The following is a 17,492-nucleotide window of genomic DNA, read 5'->3' as shown; positions in this document are numbered from 1 at the left end:
TGAAGCAATATGTCTCAGTTTATCTAAGTTGGCTTTTGCTGACACTTTGCTCACAGACACATTGGCAACTTCTGCTGGGAAGTAAGCAACATGTCTTCAGATGGGGAAGCGTGAAGTTTCCATCTAATGGTTTACAGAGGTGTTACTGTTGCATATGCATGCTTCTGTATTTAGTGAAACTGTTAAAAACATACAAATATTTAATGAATGCTTGCAGAAGCAAAACAACGCAAAAGTTACATTCACAGCATTATGTTTCTTTAAATGATAAGTTTCCAGTGTTGGGTGACATAATGTCATCTAAAATCACAAACAACAGGACAGAAGAGGATCATTAGATGAAACCTACGAGGTTCAGAAGTGTGAATGTACACATTTTATCACCATGTGTACTTCTGCCATGCTGTTAATGCTTAAATGACAAAATGTTAAAAGCACCATTTTCACAAACAAAACATTAAAAAAATTCCCCAGAGTGATCACACAATCCATGATTACTTGTATGACAACCACTGCAAAGCCCAAATACAATTTAATATGACCAGCTGCTACTGGTAGGTTTACCTTATAGTGTGAGGCCTTTGGTGCTGAAGTCCTTTGAGATGGCATATTTTGTGATTGGGTGCTCTCATTCTTTCCATCTCTCTGTCTGTTTTCCTGATGAACTCCTTCTTTTCATGCCTTCACCAACATCTACCACGGCCCTGCATGTATGAATATTGGTTGTGAGCTGCTGCTAAAGCTAACCTCTGTCTCAGCTATTTTAAAGTTAACTACAGTGTTTTCATGCTGAACTGGCTGAACATACAGTGACAATGTGCATAAAAGCTGGGATTTGATTTTAATGTTTTCCCCTGTCCCACCTGTTCAGTTCATTTGAGGGGAAGGGCACACTAGTGTACGGACCAGTGTTAAGCCGACTGTGTTATAGTTACAGTTATGAGATTTATCACAGTTATGTTATGTTGGTCTTGTTATTGTTAGTTCATGATGTGGACTCCAGTGTGTTCTTGTCTCCTTGTCTGAGGGTTCCTGCTGAGTGTGGCTAGCAATGAGCCTCCATGACTCCATGTCGGTATTAATGCTAATAATACTGAACACAGACGTTACAAAAAAGTGTGGAAGCTCTATCTTATGTTTTTTTTTTAATCCCACATGATAACTGACTTTGGAAGAAACTATCCTCAGACGTGTGGGTAGAAAGGGGGCAGGTAAAATACACACTACTGTATGCTGCCAATGATATCATTTTATTATGATAAATAAATTTTTAATAGATGTATTGATAGTATATGGTTTCAAGATCTATCATTTAAGAGAATGCCAGCTCAGCATGGGTGTCTGAGGAATTTATGCTATGAGTCTCAAACGCTCTTTTACTAGAAATAAGGAATGTTTCTCTCTTTTCCTCTCAGTCAGTCACACATGAATTCTCCCTTTCTTGAAGACTAAAAGAGGCTCAATAAGCAGAGATCACTTGAAAGAATTTAACATGATTTATTGAGAGAGAGAGATAATTAATCTACTTGGTGGTGAGTCTAGATGTTAGTAGTGATGAAGAGAACAGAAAAGCAGCCAGGAACCAGGCAGATTACTGATTACAGATCTTCCTTACTGAACTTATGGATAAGCTTCATAATAAAAGCTGTGTCTATTCCTTTCATGCACTCAGCAAATACAGTTCAGGACGACTTCAATAAAACCCGACAGCAACATTTTCACCTGTTGTCTGAGGCTGATCTATAACAGGACACACTGCAATATGTTCAGAGCAGCACACACATATATATTCAAATTTAAATTTTCTGTCTTTTACGTAATTTTATATTTTCTTTAGGATTTTGCTGCAAATAACAAAAGTGTGAAAACATTTTTTTACAGTACCTGGGAGAATGAAGAGACACGTTTTTCTTTTTTTTAAAAACAATTTACAGGCTACATGTAGCATTTAAAATTACTGTTTTAAGTATCATAGTTGCCCATTACGAAGTAAGAAGAACAAGTACCATGCACAACAGTGAACTCAGAAGAATTTTTCGCTTCAGAAATGTTATTATGTTCTTCTTGAAAACACATCTCTGTGGAAAAAAAAGCCTTAAATGTATTTTTGTCACAGATCTGTATAATCTGTGACTGCACAACAATGTATGGGTTTTTTTTTTTTTTTTTCATAGTTTGGATTCAAAGAGGCAAAGTAGCAACAAAACCATTGTTTTTGTTTTTGTAAATGTTGCCACAGTCATTCTTGTGGGACAAAACACTCAAAATTCTAAAAGTTTTGCTTATTTATTTTTGTTTATTTGCAGGTGTGGAAACTCACTGTGATGGCAGACAGGATGGAGCTCGGAGTTATGGAGCTTTGGGAGGAACTGTGGACATCCAGCTGATGGACAGCACTGCAGAAATATCTAGATACCAACTTTTGAAGAATTCATCACCAATACTATTTGTCAGAAATAATGTTATTTCTAAAAACATAAAACACATATTTATGCTTTTTTCCTGTAATAGAACACTTAGGATCAAACAGGACAGACAGTGGTAATTATACCCTTCAAACCTTTGATTCAGATAGAAAGTCATCAGACGAGCAGATTTTACAGTTGTTTATTCAAGGTATTTTTTCCTTTTTGAAATAGAAACATTGTTTTGATAACCTTATTAATATAGCACAAAATACACAAGATAAACATATTTTTTGCTTTTCCTGTTCTTCATTAGAGACTCTAAACAATGAAAAAGATTTAAATTTCAGATCTAAACTCATCTGTGTGTGTTTCTCTCAGCTCCTGTGTCCTCTGTCCTGCTGGACTCTGAGTGTCTGTCCCAGGGAGAGAGGAGGGTGTTCTCTCAGCACTGGTATTTTTCATTGTTGTGGGTGCATCAGTCATCTTTGCTCAGTGGAAAAAGCCAAACAACAAACCAACTAAAGAAAAAGGTACAAAACTAAATTTTTGCTAACTCAGTTTGCATATTTTTCTTTTTTGCAGGTTTTTTTTGTTTGTTTGGTTTTTTTGCTGTTGAGCAAAGTTTATTGATCACTGTGTCTCATGTGAGTGATATTTGCAAGTATCACTATTCCTCATAGCTTAAACTAGAAATGTGAGGAAACACGTCTGCCCAAAAGTAACAATATTACACTTCACCAACGGAAACTTTTAAAAGTGAACATTTTTTTTAAATTCTTATCAAGAAATCGAATAAGTACAATCATTCTACGTTTTTGCCACACCTGATTGTTATGCCTTATTGCAAATGAAGAAGATGACCAGAAAGTAACCTACGCTGATGTCAGGGTCATGAAACAACAGGGGAACTGGATGGAACAAACAGCAAAGGCGGAGGCAGAGGTGGAGTACGGCCAAGTCAAGTTTTCAAAGCGACCTCGGCACACTGAACTAAGAGGAGATGACTGTATGTATGCCAAGATACAGAAAGTCAGGTGATATAAGTGGTCAGTGCTTTTACACGGACTGCACCAATAAAGGTTCACAGAGGGAGGAGGTGATATTGTGATCCTAAAGGTCATTTAATTTCTGTCTTTGTGTACAGTTGAATCTCTAACAGAACAAAGGTTATCCAAGTCACCACAGCTTCATCTTCATGTCTTCATGTTCAGCTCAAGAAACAGCTTACAGTAATAGATTTAAGCAACATCAAAGTGCTTGTTATAGACATATTACTCACAATACTGATAATATTCTGGATTTGTTTTCAACATCTTGGCATGTTATTTGTACTTAGTCATGTTATGTTTCCTGATTTTTGAGGGTTTTTTGGGATGTTTAGTTTTTCTCTAGTTTGGGATTCTTGATCATCTTTGTGTTTGTTTTGTGCTTCTGTTCCAAAGGTCTTGATGTTAATTCTGGGTTTTGAGATGAAATTTTTTCTTTGAGCTCCATAGCTTTCTGTCTATCGGGTGATGGTTATGTTCCTGTTATCTGTGTTATCGTTTGTATTTCCATTCTGTGTCTTCAGTCTTGTCTTCGTGTTTATCTCTTGTGTTTCTGTCAAGGTTGCATGTTTTGAGTCTGCCATCAACTTCCTGTTTTACTATAGTGGATTTAGTCTCTTGTTCTTTGAGTGTAGTTCCACTTCCTGTGTCTTACAATCTGTAATGTATGTATATATTGTCTCAGTCCTTGCTTGACCTCATGTCTGGAGTACAAACTTCTCAATGCATTGATTCAGCTCAGTCTTACCACACACATCCAAGGATATGTCTTCATGTTTAGTGAGCTACCCTTATAATCACAGATTGCATCTTTATTGTATGCTGAGCATCGGATGATCCAACACATAATTTGGCAATTTTAGATTTTTACATTGTTTCGAGGTTCAACAAATAAAACTTTCTGTAGGGTTTATTATACACTCATAGCTTCATGTTTGCATTTAGTAGATCTTCCTAAATGTTGATTTTACCAAATGTCTTTTAAATTCTGTCTTTAATTATTAAAAAACTTTCTGTATTTGTCTCATATGGGTCTAATTACAGATGTTGGTCCGTTGCTGTCATGATTAAAACAGCATTTATGTGAAAGTCTTGTGAGAGCTGAGAAATGAACAAAATCTGAAAGTCATAGCTGTGAAGTTTCACTTCCTGCTTCACAGTGGTGTTACATACATATATTTACATATTCAGCTAAACACCTTCTTAAACATTTAGAAGTATTTTTAAGGAAAACTATTATCTAAACTTGTGCATGCAGGGGCAAAGCAGTGCAAAACATACATGCAAAGCATTATATCACAATAAATCACAAGTGTTGGACAAAACCATAAGAGAGAGAACATAAGAAGGTATAATAAATACAGTTTGACTTCAGAACAGGAAATAATCATAAGCTAAAGGCCAGTGTGAAAATATGTGCATTGGCACAGTGTTAATGCACATGTTTTCACACCTTGTCAGTGCTTCCTTTAATGAGGAACTGAGGACTTCCTCTGACACTCAGCTAGCTGTTGGCAGCGGTGAACTCCCAAACTGTGTGTTTTACCCAAGCAGTCAGCAGTACCACCCAGGGCAGTGAACTAATGATGCTGTGAGTAATACATCAATGACTATTTCTCTGTGGTCTTCTATTCCCTGGCAGCTTATTCTTAAAAATCCTTTGTCCAATATATCAACTATCCCTCCTCTGCATATGCCTAAACCATCTTAACCCTGCAAAATGCAAAAAATAGATCAATAAAAAAATGTAGTAGAACTTTTTAGACAACATTGGAATTTACTTAAGAAACCAATTATTTAGTAAGTTGCCATAAATAAATAATAATACTGAATAAATGTTTATTTTTCTTTAAACAGCTATGTCACTGTCAGACAGTATTATAGTCTGGTCACCAGAGCTATCGCCTAGTAGCTATCATAAGATATCACTATGGCAAAGTAGTAAATATCAAATTATTTTTATTTTATTTTTACATTTTATTTATGTATTTCATAATAGGGGTGGGTTTTGATGATCGATTTATTGATTAAAATCGATTCTAGCTTGGATAAATCACTGTCCTGCACAGTGTGAATTGCTCTCTCTCTCTCTCTCTCTCTCTCTCTCTCTCTGTATACTTCAAGAACAGTTTCGCGTCTAAAATCTGTTTTCTGCATTATTTGCTTGCTTGTTGCGCACAAGTCTGCCGTTGTTTACAGCGCTGTCGGCCGCTGTTGTTTTCCTTTTACTTACTTCCGAAAAGAAAACCTAATTTCTGCCTATTTTCAATTGGCTACTGAACAAATTTTAACTTTTTTACAATTATGCAAAATTGCAAAACGCTTCGCTGTGTCTCTAGTAAAACCTCAGTAACTTTGCTCTGTTTCACTTCAGCAGCATCAGGTAATGTTCATATGTTGGTCAATGGGTTTCTTTCCTTTTTGATCTACTGCAGAATATTTTTATAAAATCCCAGGCCAGGAAAATCACCTTCATGTTTTTCTGTGTTTTATCCTCAGCTACTTTGACACAAAGGCATCTGCTGTGATGCTTACACCTTTGATAAAGTCTTGCAAGTGTCAGTTTTCTTTTTATAGATATAAAAATATGGAAATGTACTGATCTGAATTGTAATATATCTGACTTTCAAAATTTCCCAGATTCAAATCGAATTGAATCGAATCGTGGATCGAATCGATTCGGGACCTTGTGAATCGGAATCGAATCGATTCTAGAAATCAGTGACGATACCCAGCCCTAACCCTAACCTCTTCCGTCACATTAACCCTCTGCATGTACTCCATCACTAAATCCAGGGGTCTTCCCTCTTCTGCAAAATGCAAAAAAGCAGATGAATCATTACATGGGTTAAAACTCTTTAGACAATGTTGTTATTTATCTAAGACCTCACAGCCCATTGTTCCTTCAGTGGTGCGAGTTTCAGTCATTATGCAAATACACTGTTTATAAAATTGGGGAAACCTGCAGTCAGCTGAGACTAAAGAAGTCACTTGGATGAGTGACAAAATGTTTCTCCCACTGAAAACGTTATGTCCAAATGAACAGAATCAACTTTTGGAGATTTGCTTACCTGGATGATTGAACATGCATCAAGAAGTTTTAACCCACTTTGGCAAGGACTGCCTAAAGCTTGTACGTCAGTATGAGTAAACAGCACATAAGATGGCAGATTACAGGAACCACCTGAAATTCAGCCTCAGATGCAGGGTGAGGCATTTTACCATCGACATCCTAAAATCTCAAGAGGAGCGGACTCGACAGAGACTTACCATGCTTCTAGATGAGAATACTCTTAAAAGGGTGTTTGACTTCACTGAGAAGGCTCATCTAGCACAGCATAAGACGTCTAAGACCAGGCAACAAAGGAAGTTTGACTTACTTGTTGTACATCGGAAACCACAGCAAAATATGGAGAGTGTCTTCAGCGACCAGAAGAGAGAAGGATGCGACACCGAGGATGTGGACAAGTGGGTGAAGAATTTGTCTGACAGACAGCTCACCCAAACAGAGAAATACATCCTTGCTAAAGGGTTGAATTTTGCTGTCACGCTTAGTGACGAAAATACTTATGAGCCCCTGAAACGAGACCCAGGAAGTTGTTACAGGAAGAGAGTGATAGACTGTCTGAAGCAGTTAGAAGAAGAAAATGCTATTGACCAGACCTCATACCACAGGCTATACCCAGGCGAATCTACACCAAGTCTGTATGGTTTACCGAAGATACGTACACAAACAGGTTGCACCTTTAAGACCGATTGTCTGCATGATCAACTTGGTCACCTATAACATCTCCAAGTTTCTGGCTTCGATCCTCAACCCAGTGGTAGGCAGCTCTGAACACCACATCCAGAACACTTTGGATTTTGGTAAATGGCCTGTATTTGTATAGCGCTTTTCTAGTCCCTAAGGACCTCAAAGCGCTTTACACAACCTGTCATCCACCCATTCACACACACATTCACACACTGGTGATGGCAAGCTACAATGTAGCCACAGCCACCCTGGGGCGCACTGACAGAGGCGAGGCTGCCGGACACTGGCGCCACCGGGCCCTCTGACCACCACCAGTAGGGGGCAACGGGTGAAGTGTCTTGCCCAAGGACACAACGACCGAGACTGTCCAAGCCGGGGCTCGAACCGGCAACCTTCTGATTACAAGGCGAACTCCCAATTCTTGAGCCACGATCGCCCCGATTTGTGATTTGTGCAGCTTCTCGCCGCTCAGTAAACACTGACTGTCACACTTTGTGAACTTGTTTTGATCTCATGATCTTCTTTGTTTTAAGGTATATATTTTTATATTTTGTTTTAAGGATTTTGTTGAGAAGGTGAGAGATGTCATTATGGAGACAGATGAAACTATGGTCTTGTACGATGTTACATCTCTCTTCACTTGCATCCCAGTCACAGAAGCGTTGAAAGTAGTTCGTAAGAGATTACAGGATGACCCCAACCTCAGCAACAGGACCACTCTCAGCATCGACCAAGTGTGTTTGCTTTTGGAGCCGTGTCTTCATTCCACCTACTTCACATACAAGGGTCAGTTCTACAGGCAGAAACATGGGTGTGCCATGGGTTCCCCAGTTTGACCCATCGTGGCCAATTTTTACATGGAAGAAGTGGAAAAGAGGGCTTTGTTATCCTACCCTGGAACACCACCAAGTATGTTCAGGTATGTGGATGACACCTGGGTGAAAATCAAATCTCAGGACGTACCACAAATCATGGATCACATTAACTCGATGGACCAACACATCAAATTCATCAGGGATGATATGAAAAGTTGCAGGTTAGCCCTCTTAGACTGTGAGATTTCCATCAGTAATGGGGGACATGTAAAAGCAGATGTGTACCGTAAACCTACGCATACGGATCAGTATTTAAGGTTTGACTCTCATCGTCCACTGGAGCATAAACTGGGTGTCATCAGGACACTAAGACATAGAGTGAACACCATCCACACTGACACAGTGGCCAGGAAAGCAGAAGAACATCACATCAAGGAGGCCCTGAGTAAATGTGGTTAAGGCACCAAAAGAAAGCTCCAGCTGATCCAGGAGAGAAAGACAACCGCTAAGTGATCCCTTATGTGTCAGGAGTATCGGAACAGCTGAGAAGCACTTTTTTCTAAACACTGGATCTCTGTGGCTTTTAAACCCCAAAGCACGCTGCGCCAAAACTTGGTCAACCCCAAGGATTAGAACCCCGACACAAACAGAGCTACTTGAGGCCGCATTTGTAGGCCGATTACGTCACAGCAACGCGATGAAGGCTGTCCAAATTTGTAGACTTCTCCAAATGCAGCCGACAAATGTGTCCTCCTTTTCCCCAAATTTGAAGGATGGTTCGGGTGTATCCTTCGTGGCCCACCATATCCCAGAATTCATACCGTGGCCTAGCCAATTCCAGTTTTAAACAATGGCGGCCGCTACTAAGTTTTTAATATTACTCTTTCTGGATCGCAAAATAAACTTTTAACATATTTTCAGGCGAGAATGTAGCTGTGTAAACTTCAAATATCTGCTCAGTTTATCAAGATATCACATATTTGCAAAAGTGCTCTGACGTTTTCGGAGACGTCTGTTACCCACCAGCTCAATAGCTAGCCGGGAGCTTGAGGGTCACTAGAGCCGCCGAGAACGGCAAACTCCCGGCACATCATTTTCAGATCACCGTGGTCTTTTACTACTCAGGTTAAACATAATATATAAGTCACTTAGACAACCTAAAATGTTATTGTTTGGCTTTTTTCAGTATTTTATTTGTTTGTGAGTAAATCGGTTTGGCTGAGATTAAAGTTATTAGATTAGATTAGATTAGATTAGATTAGATTAGATTAGATTAGATTAGATTAGATTAGATAAAACTTTATTAATCCCCCAGGTGGGTTCCTTCTTTGTTTTCATACAACTGAATAAACGTCAAACCGAAAACTGATTAAACAGAAGTGTGAGATGGTCCAGAATTTACACCAGTGTCCTGTTATATTTAGATAGCAAGGAGCAGACAGCTGAGTTTATTACACTCCACCGAGACAGCAGTGACACAAATCTGAAGGCTAGACTGTCCAATTTCACAGCTGTTTACTTCCGGCCTACCCGACCTTCTGAGGGCCCGGCCCACGTAGACTGCGAAGGCTGGGTCCTCAGGAGGATGCAGCCCATGAATTTGGACACAACCGTAGTGTATGCTGTTACGTGTCAGGAGGATTGCCAGGATTTATACATTGGGGAAACCAAACAACCTCTGGCGAAGCGGATGGCACAGCACAGAACAGCTACCTCGTCAGGCCAGGACTCTGCAGTCTATTTACACCTACAATGACGAGGATGTGCACATCTTTCGCCATCTTACAATGCTGTGATTGCAGCCATTCCTCAACTCTCTGTGAATGGTACTCATGGCCATTGATCAGTGGTCATGAGAATTTGCATAATTATGATGAAGGTGACCTCCCAGCCCATTGTTCCTTCAGTGGTGCTAGTTTCAGTCATTATGCAAATGTACTGTTTATAAGATTGGGGAAACCTGCAGTTGTTGTTGTTGTTATTGTTGTTGTTGTTGTTGTTGTTGGTGGTGGTGGTGTTCTTGTTTAATAACTACCAGCTTATAAAAAGAGCACAACAGCAGATTTGCAGATTAAGGATTTTCATTCTCCTGTTATTAGAGACATCAAGGCCTCATCCAAGTGATCATTCTCCAACATGCAAGTAAAAACCTGGTTACATCTACCATGACACATAAGAGACACACAGAGCTACTGTTAATGTATATATTTTCAGACACTGAACTCTTTGGATATCAGTGGTAATGTGATAATGAGCTGCCACCAATCGGTTTAACATTGTCCGTAATTTACAATTACATAGATACATTTGGTGCAAAAAGGATTTTGATGAAGTTTTATGCTTTGCTAACTGGACCCAGTAAAATAATTTAAATATTTGGTTATGTTCTAGTGAGCTGTGCTCATAGGATTCCCCCTCCCCTCCCCCCCCTCTCTCTTTATGTCACACGCACACAAACACACATTCGGACATTTGGCTAAGCTACCAGTTTTAATGATAGATTTCTTAAATGTTTAACTTGTATTTGCATACTTTCTGAGTGGCAACAGGACACTGAAAGAGAGCCTTCTACTGCTAACCCTTCCTTAAATGTAAGTTATGGTTTTTGTTGGTATTTTCATGTTAAAATTATGAAACAATGAAAGGTTATATTTATAAGTAAACCAGAAGGTGAACCATGACGTCACATTTGTTTCAGTGAATATTAACTTTGTTCAATTGTTATTTTCATCAAGCTTTTATTACAACTTTAACCATGTTAATTGTTATCAGTAATTGTAATAAGCAAAAAGCCTGATCATTGCTGTGAGGGTTTAGAAAGATTTGTGTAACTGTGCTCCTCTTACAGAAGGTAAATGTAAAGATGCTGATTTTCTGTACTGACTGCTGATCTTCATCCAATGAAAAACACCTGTAGACTGGAAAAAACTAGTTTTCTTAAAATCACTTTAGTCGGGATGTTAATTATTCTTATATGGAAAGGAACACAAACCAGGAGCCTGCATGTTACTACTGACCTGCTCTAACCTCGAGTATCTGACTCAGTCAGGTTGTCATCCTGTTATTTCTGACTGCCCACCCGGACACAGCAAGCTCTTCCCTCAAAACACTTTTTTAAAAAGTTTTTTTTTTTTTTTTGGGGGGGGGGGGGGGGGGGGGGGGGGGGTGATAATGTGATGAGATTTACAACTGACAATATTAAATCTAAAAAGTATCTGTGAAGCTGCCAGAAACAAAGAAGTCAAATAAGCAACATGTGCATCCAGTAAATTCCGAGGCTGTATAATTCATTACCACTAGAGGGAGACATTGTGTAAAAAACAAACAAAAAACAACCCCGTGATCATTATTGTTCAGGTTTTAAAATCAAATAATAAAACCTCTACCTCTGTTTAGTATAACTGTAATCTGTTTTATTATATAAAACTGTCTTTCTTTATTAAAAGATATGCATACATTCTTAAGATTTGCACTTACATTTGTGCTGTCCACCCCACACACCCTTTTTTCAATTATCTAAGTTTAATCTAATGAGTTTTAAAATACTGAAGTCTTCTAGTATGCAGTGTGTGTAAAGAATCATTACTCATAATGTTGTTGTAACTTCTACCAGTTTGGTAAGGAAAGCTTAAGTGGTTTAGAACGCTGGATTATTATTATCATTGTTATAAGCCATGATGTATTATTATTCTGCCACCTAAACATGTTTCTGTGATTGATTGTTTCCATGTTAATCTATAATATGTCTTAGTCAAAACGTCTTTTAGTATAAATGATAAACGTTTCCTTCTCTTCCTCTCAGTCTATCACACATGAATTTTCTTTTTCGTCAGGGCTAAAAGGGGAAGAAAAACTGATACCACTTCCTTTCATCCTCTCAGTGCATGAAAAGGTAACTTCAATACGACCTCACGTAAAGATTTTCACACATTCTCCTCTGAGGCTGATCACTAACAGGACACACTGCAGTCTGTTCAGAGCGGCACACACATATTTGTTTTTGAGAAAAAGGGTTTGGAAGCTGCTGACGATCAACAGAAGCTCAGCAGCTGACATGGAAGCTGTAGTTGGACTGCTACTGATGTGGCTCGGATTCTCTCATGGTGAGCTTTTCATGTTGTAATTCATCATACTTCGTTTCTGTGCATAAATAGCATGTTTTGCAATTACAGGATCCAAGACTGTCAATGACAGACGTTTTAAAAAAGAAATTATTAAATAAATTCAGTTCATGACATGTCGAACATAATAACAGTGCTATTTTCTGAAGTCTTTAACTTTACAATAATGCTACATTCTAATATCATTTCAACATTTTAACATGAATGTGCACTCTAAAAAAATTTTAGGGTTATTTTACTACAGTAAAATGTATTATACAGACAGTATGCTAACAAAAACTAAAAAATGAAAACATTCTAGCTTTAACATCAATCATTTTCATAAACAACACAATATCATAATTATAGGGTGAGTTAAATATATTTTTAAAACGCTAAAATTGAAAAATTCACTAAAGGATTTTTTTTAGAAAAACACTGGGTGACTTGCAAAATTCAAAACTCAGACATACAGTTAATTATCTGTACTTCTACTGATATAACTGATTTAAGATGATTTGTTAAATGTTCTTCTAAAACATTTAAACTTAAATGTCAGGTGGAGCTGTAAGCTGAATCATTACTGTTTTTTTTAGTTTTTGCTTTTGTTTTCTTTTACATTTTCCATGCAGGTGTGGAAACTCACTGTGATGGCAGACAGGATGGAGCTCAGTGTTATGGAGCTTTGGGAGGAACTGTGGACATCCAGCTGATTGACAACACCTCAGAAATATTTAAATACGAACTGTTAAAGAATTCATTAAAAATACTAATTGTCAGAAATAATACGGTTATTTCTAATACCATAGCACAGAGGTCTCTCGTTTTTCTCAGTAATCAAACATTTAGGATCAATAACCTGAGTAGGAATGACAGTGGTAAATATACCCTTAAAATCTTTGGTTCAGATGGAGAATCATCAGGCGAGTGGACTTTACAGTTGTTCATTCAAGGTATTTTTTTTCTCTGTTCGGAACAAATTATAGATATACATTTAACATTGTTTTGATAACCTTAGTGATATAGCACAAAATACACAAGCTACATGTATTTTATGCTTTCCCTGTTCTTCATTAGACAGTATCAACAATGACAAAGATTTAAATTTGAAATCTAAGTTATCTGTGTGTGTTTCTCTCAGCTCCTGTGTCCTCTGTCCTGCTGGTCTCTGAGTGTCTGTCCCAGAGAGAGATGAGGGTGTCCTGCTCCTCTGAGGGAGGGGACAGTCCTCAGTACAGCTGGGCTCTGGATGGACGCACACTGACAGATGCTGAGCTCCTTTCTGGAAATAATGAGACTAACAACATCACTCTGAAACAGCACGTCTCAGGACATCTGGTCTGCTCAGTCAGGAACAACATCAGTAATGTCTCCAAAGAACAGAAGACCTGTCGTGAGTAACAACATTATGAATGAAAGTCAATAATAACAACTATTTCACTTCGAACATCTTTCTCGAATTATTTGTTTTTTTTTCTGCCAGGCTTCATTAACTGCACCTCAATCAATGGGACAGAGATATTAGGGTGGGTGCATGTGGACAGTAACAGCCTGTGTATTGAACCAACAACAGAACCTACCCCAGTCACACCAACTTCTGTGGGTAAGGAGACTGGCACAGTGTCAATTACACAATTCAACAATGAAACTGTGACTTCCAACAGTGATGACCAATGGTACATTAGTAAGTGAAAACTAACTAGATCCACTGATGTCACTTTCTCTTTCTTTATGTTCCTTTACAAAAAAACATACATTTGATAACTGAAACATCTGTTTTTATGTATTTTACTTTTGAAACAGCCAATTTGCCACTGATCGGTGGTGTTCTCTCAGCACTGGTATTTTTCTTACTTGTGGGTGTGGCAGTCATCTGTGCTCAGAGGAAAAAACAAAACAACAAACCTACAAAACCAAAAGGTACACAAATTCTTCTGTCACATATAAAATCTGTGGGTATTGTTAACTAATAAGCTTCAACACAAAAGCCGAGTAGACCGCTGTGTACAAAGGTAACAAAATCTGTCGACTATAAACTTAAAGCATTGCCAAAGAACTCATTTTAAAACCCATTTTTGTATCTGACTCATTTTCTCTAGTCTATGAGCTGAAGCTAACCAGGTCTTTCTGCAGCAGATATCACTGTGAAAATATTTTTGAAACTCTTATAACGAAAGCAAAAAAACTTCACAAAAATTAAAAACCTTTAGCTGTTAACCATCTGTAATACTCTGCTTGTAACAATCTTCTTGCTACTCTGCAGAGGATGAATGTGACCAAGATGTAACCTATGCTGATGTCAGGATCATGAAGCAACAGGGGAAGCCAGCGGTGCAAACAACAGAGGCGGAGGTGGAGGTGGAGTACGGCCAAGTCAAGTTTTCGAGGCGATCTCGGCACACTGAACCAACAGGAGATGATTGTATGTATGCAAAGGTCCAAAGATTCCGGTGATTTAGGTTATTGGTGTGTTCACACAGACTGAAGGTCCATGGAGAGAGGAGATGATGTCAAGATGCCAAAAGGTCTTTTATTTAATTCAATTTCCCATCAGAAAAATAAAAACCTTCAGATTTCATACGTATTGATTTTCTTTGCTTTCACTGTGATTCTGTTATATAAAAGAGCATCAGCACACTCAGACTTAGGTGACATCTGGGTTATCATTTCATATGACGCTACACAAGCTGCGGTAGTTTTGTAGCTATTTAACATTTCTAAACATAATTATTCATATTTTTCTATTAGCTTTTATATTTATAGGATGTTGTAATAGTTTTAATCGTAGTTATAATTTATGGATATGTTTTATCTTATTTATTGTCTAAACACTGATAAACTGCATTACTACTATAGTTTTAACAATACATGATGCACTCATTTATCCTAAAACGACCAATTTCAATCTAATGCCACAAAAAAAAATTCCATTTAAAGTGTGATTATTAAACACATGTGGTTAATGACTTGTGATTTACACAAACCTAATTACTAACAGTGTAGTTTGTAGGTGGAGGTTGTCTTCCTTTGGCTCTTCAGTCCAAAGATAAATTTACAGCGAAGTGTTTCAGGAAGTTCACAGTAAGCAGACGAGAGAGGGGATTTGTTTCCATGATGCAAATACTTCTGCTTTTTTCTCAGAAGTTGGTTTTCATTCTTTCTTCTTTTGTTTTCTGCTCAAACCGTTTGGATAAGATCAAAGTTCAATAACCACTTAGAGCAATAATACAGTGGAGTGGGCTGTGTAGGTTTAATCGTGACACTGGTTGTTAAAAAAAAAAGAATACGTTTTGTTTCAGTGTATCAAGACCAGCAATCTTATAAATACTGTCTCCTAATTGCCTTCAAATGTAAAATTGATTCAGAAATTCAATTTTAAAATGTAAAGACACCTCTACTTTTCATTTTTAAACTGTACTTTAAATGTTTGTGTTGATGATTTGTGACTACACTAAAAGGAGTTCAGTGAACTAGCTGTAGTTTGAGGAAGAAAGTTGTTTTACTGCATGTGAGATTCTGAGCTGAAGCCACCTGTTTATCATTTAACAGCATCAACTTATGTTTTCTATATTTAGTTCAATTACACTTCCTACGTGTTTGCGGTTCGAGTTTAAGTTGTACCTGTCAAAAAAAAACAGAGATGACATCATCAGTCTCTTCAAACAGTGCATGGTTTTTAATCAAATATAAGGTTCTAACTTGCAGGTTTGAAGAACTGCCGTTATCCATTCAAATGATTTTAAATTAATAAAAGGTCAGCTGAACAAAAATCAGCTGAAGCAGATGTTTTAGCGTTAATCAGGAGGTGGAGTGAGAGTCATGGATGGAAAATTATTTTGGCCTGTGTTAAAACTAAAACTAAGTAATTATGTTTAAGATGAATAGCTGTTAAAAGGAGAATCACCGTTGAAAACAGGATAATGCACATGTTTAGACCAAGTCATTAATCAGAGATTACAGAGATTCAAGATTCAAACGTTTCATTGCTGTTTGAGTCTCAGACAGATGCACGTGCAGAGCACTGCACGGTGAACCTTTTCTTACAGATGCAGAGTAATTCTAAATAGGGTCATTCACAGTCCCGGCATCCTTGGTGTGGGTGTGAACACGGTCAGGCCGACTATCGCGTCTATTTGAAGCACAGGAAGGCCGATAACACATTTGTATAAACCATATTTTAAATGAAATGGCGCCGAATGAGTTTGGTCCCATTCGGTTTACTGTAATGTTTGCCCATTTCAGTTCCTCTTTTCTGCATTTAGACTGTTATATAAAAAGAAGAAAATACCTTTCATGGTTGAGTGTTTGCTCCAAAATACTGGTAATATTTTTGTCACCTGACAAATGCAGAAGTTGCAACTGTTGGCACAAAACAGATGAAATACATTTGGTTAGATATGGGGTTAAAGATTGATAACCATGCACTGACTTTATGCTGATTCATACTGCCATAAAATTGGTGTTTATGGTCCATTACAGTTGTAGTTTCCTCAGAGTTTATTTTTTGATCATGTGATCAGTCAGCAAATGCTGCTTTGTACATCAGAGCGCGCCAGTATGAGCAACGTTGTTTTTACCTTTTAATGCGTGTGTGGCATAGGAAATGCAAACGAGTGAACTGTTGCACATTCACTATTGAGAAGCTGAAGCACATACACACCAGGGGATTTTATAATTGTCGTGACATGATCATGTGATGCTGCCTCGCAATGCCAAAGCTGTTAAACTATAAAACCAGACTGGCGCCAGTTCTCTGGTCTTTAGCACTTCAGTTTTTAAATTGATAAAAGCCTTGAACTATAAATACTTTTCAAACAGAATATCATTTATATTTTTAATGCAAGAGAATGAAAACATTTTTACATGTTTTTTTCTTTAGTATTGTACAGTACAGATTTTGTAGTTTAATTGGTACTTTTTTTCTGTAAGACAAAGTGTGCATGTAAGACTTTGTTTTTCCACAGACAGTTATAGACACATGCACACAGACACTCAGCCATACATACAAACCGCATTCACGCATGCATGCACAAACAGCACAAAACAAACACACACACTTATGCCTTAAAGTGGCAACTGCCTAATAAATAATGCAAATTACAAAACCGAAAACCAAAATAGTCCTGTGTCTTTCCTCTCTTTCTGTAACCTTTAATACACCTTGTACAAATTGAAAATTGTTTTCCTTTTTTCACACAATAAAAAAAGAAGAAAAAAGATTGTTAAGGAATGTAAATGTGTTTATTTATTGTTATTTTTTTTGTAATTTAAGGATATACAATTGAGGTCATCTTAGGCTTTATTGTGATGAATTTCATGTCAAGGTCAAGGTCATGTTTATTTATATAGCACCTTTAAAACAACCGGAG

General features: G+C 37.7%; 1 protein-coding gene across 2 annotated transcripts; it reads left to right on the top strand.

The window, feature by feature from the left end:
- Positions 1-11,903: 11,903 nt before the first annotated feature.
- LOC101484960 (uncharacterized) lies at positions 11,904-17,344 on the top strand. Of its 2 annotated transcripts, none has more exons than XM_004571726.3 (6): positions 11,904-12,126; positions 12,756-13,076; positions 13,265-13,516; positions 13,607-13,726; positions 13,927-14,043; positions 14,387-17,344. In XM_004571726.3, the coding sequence occupies exons 1-6, from the start codon at positions 12,078-12,080 to the stop codon at positions 14,575-14,577; spliced, it is 1,050 nt and encodes a 349-aa protein (XP_004571783.3). In that variant the 5' UTR covers positions 11,904-12,077; the 3' UTR covers positions 14,578-17,344. The 2 variants fall into 2 exon arrangements, with proteins under 2 accessions (XP_004571783.3, XP_004571782.3); XM_004571725.3 differs by having other exon boundaries at positions 13,607-13,807.
- The last annotated feature ends 148 nt before the right edge of the window (positions 17,345-17,492 follow it).

The sequence above is a fragment of the Maylandia zebra genome, linkage group LG2, assembly GCF_041146795.1.
Source record: "Maylandia zebra isolate NMK-2024a linkage group LG2, Mzebra_GT3a, whole genome shotgun sequence".
Classification (NCBI taxonomy): domain Eukaryota; kingdom Metazoa; phylum Chordata; class Actinopteri; order Cichliformes; family Cichlidae; genus Maylandia; species Maylandia zebra.
Note: the sequence above shows the minus strand (reverse complement) of the source record. Positions and strands in the feature narration are given on the sequence as shown.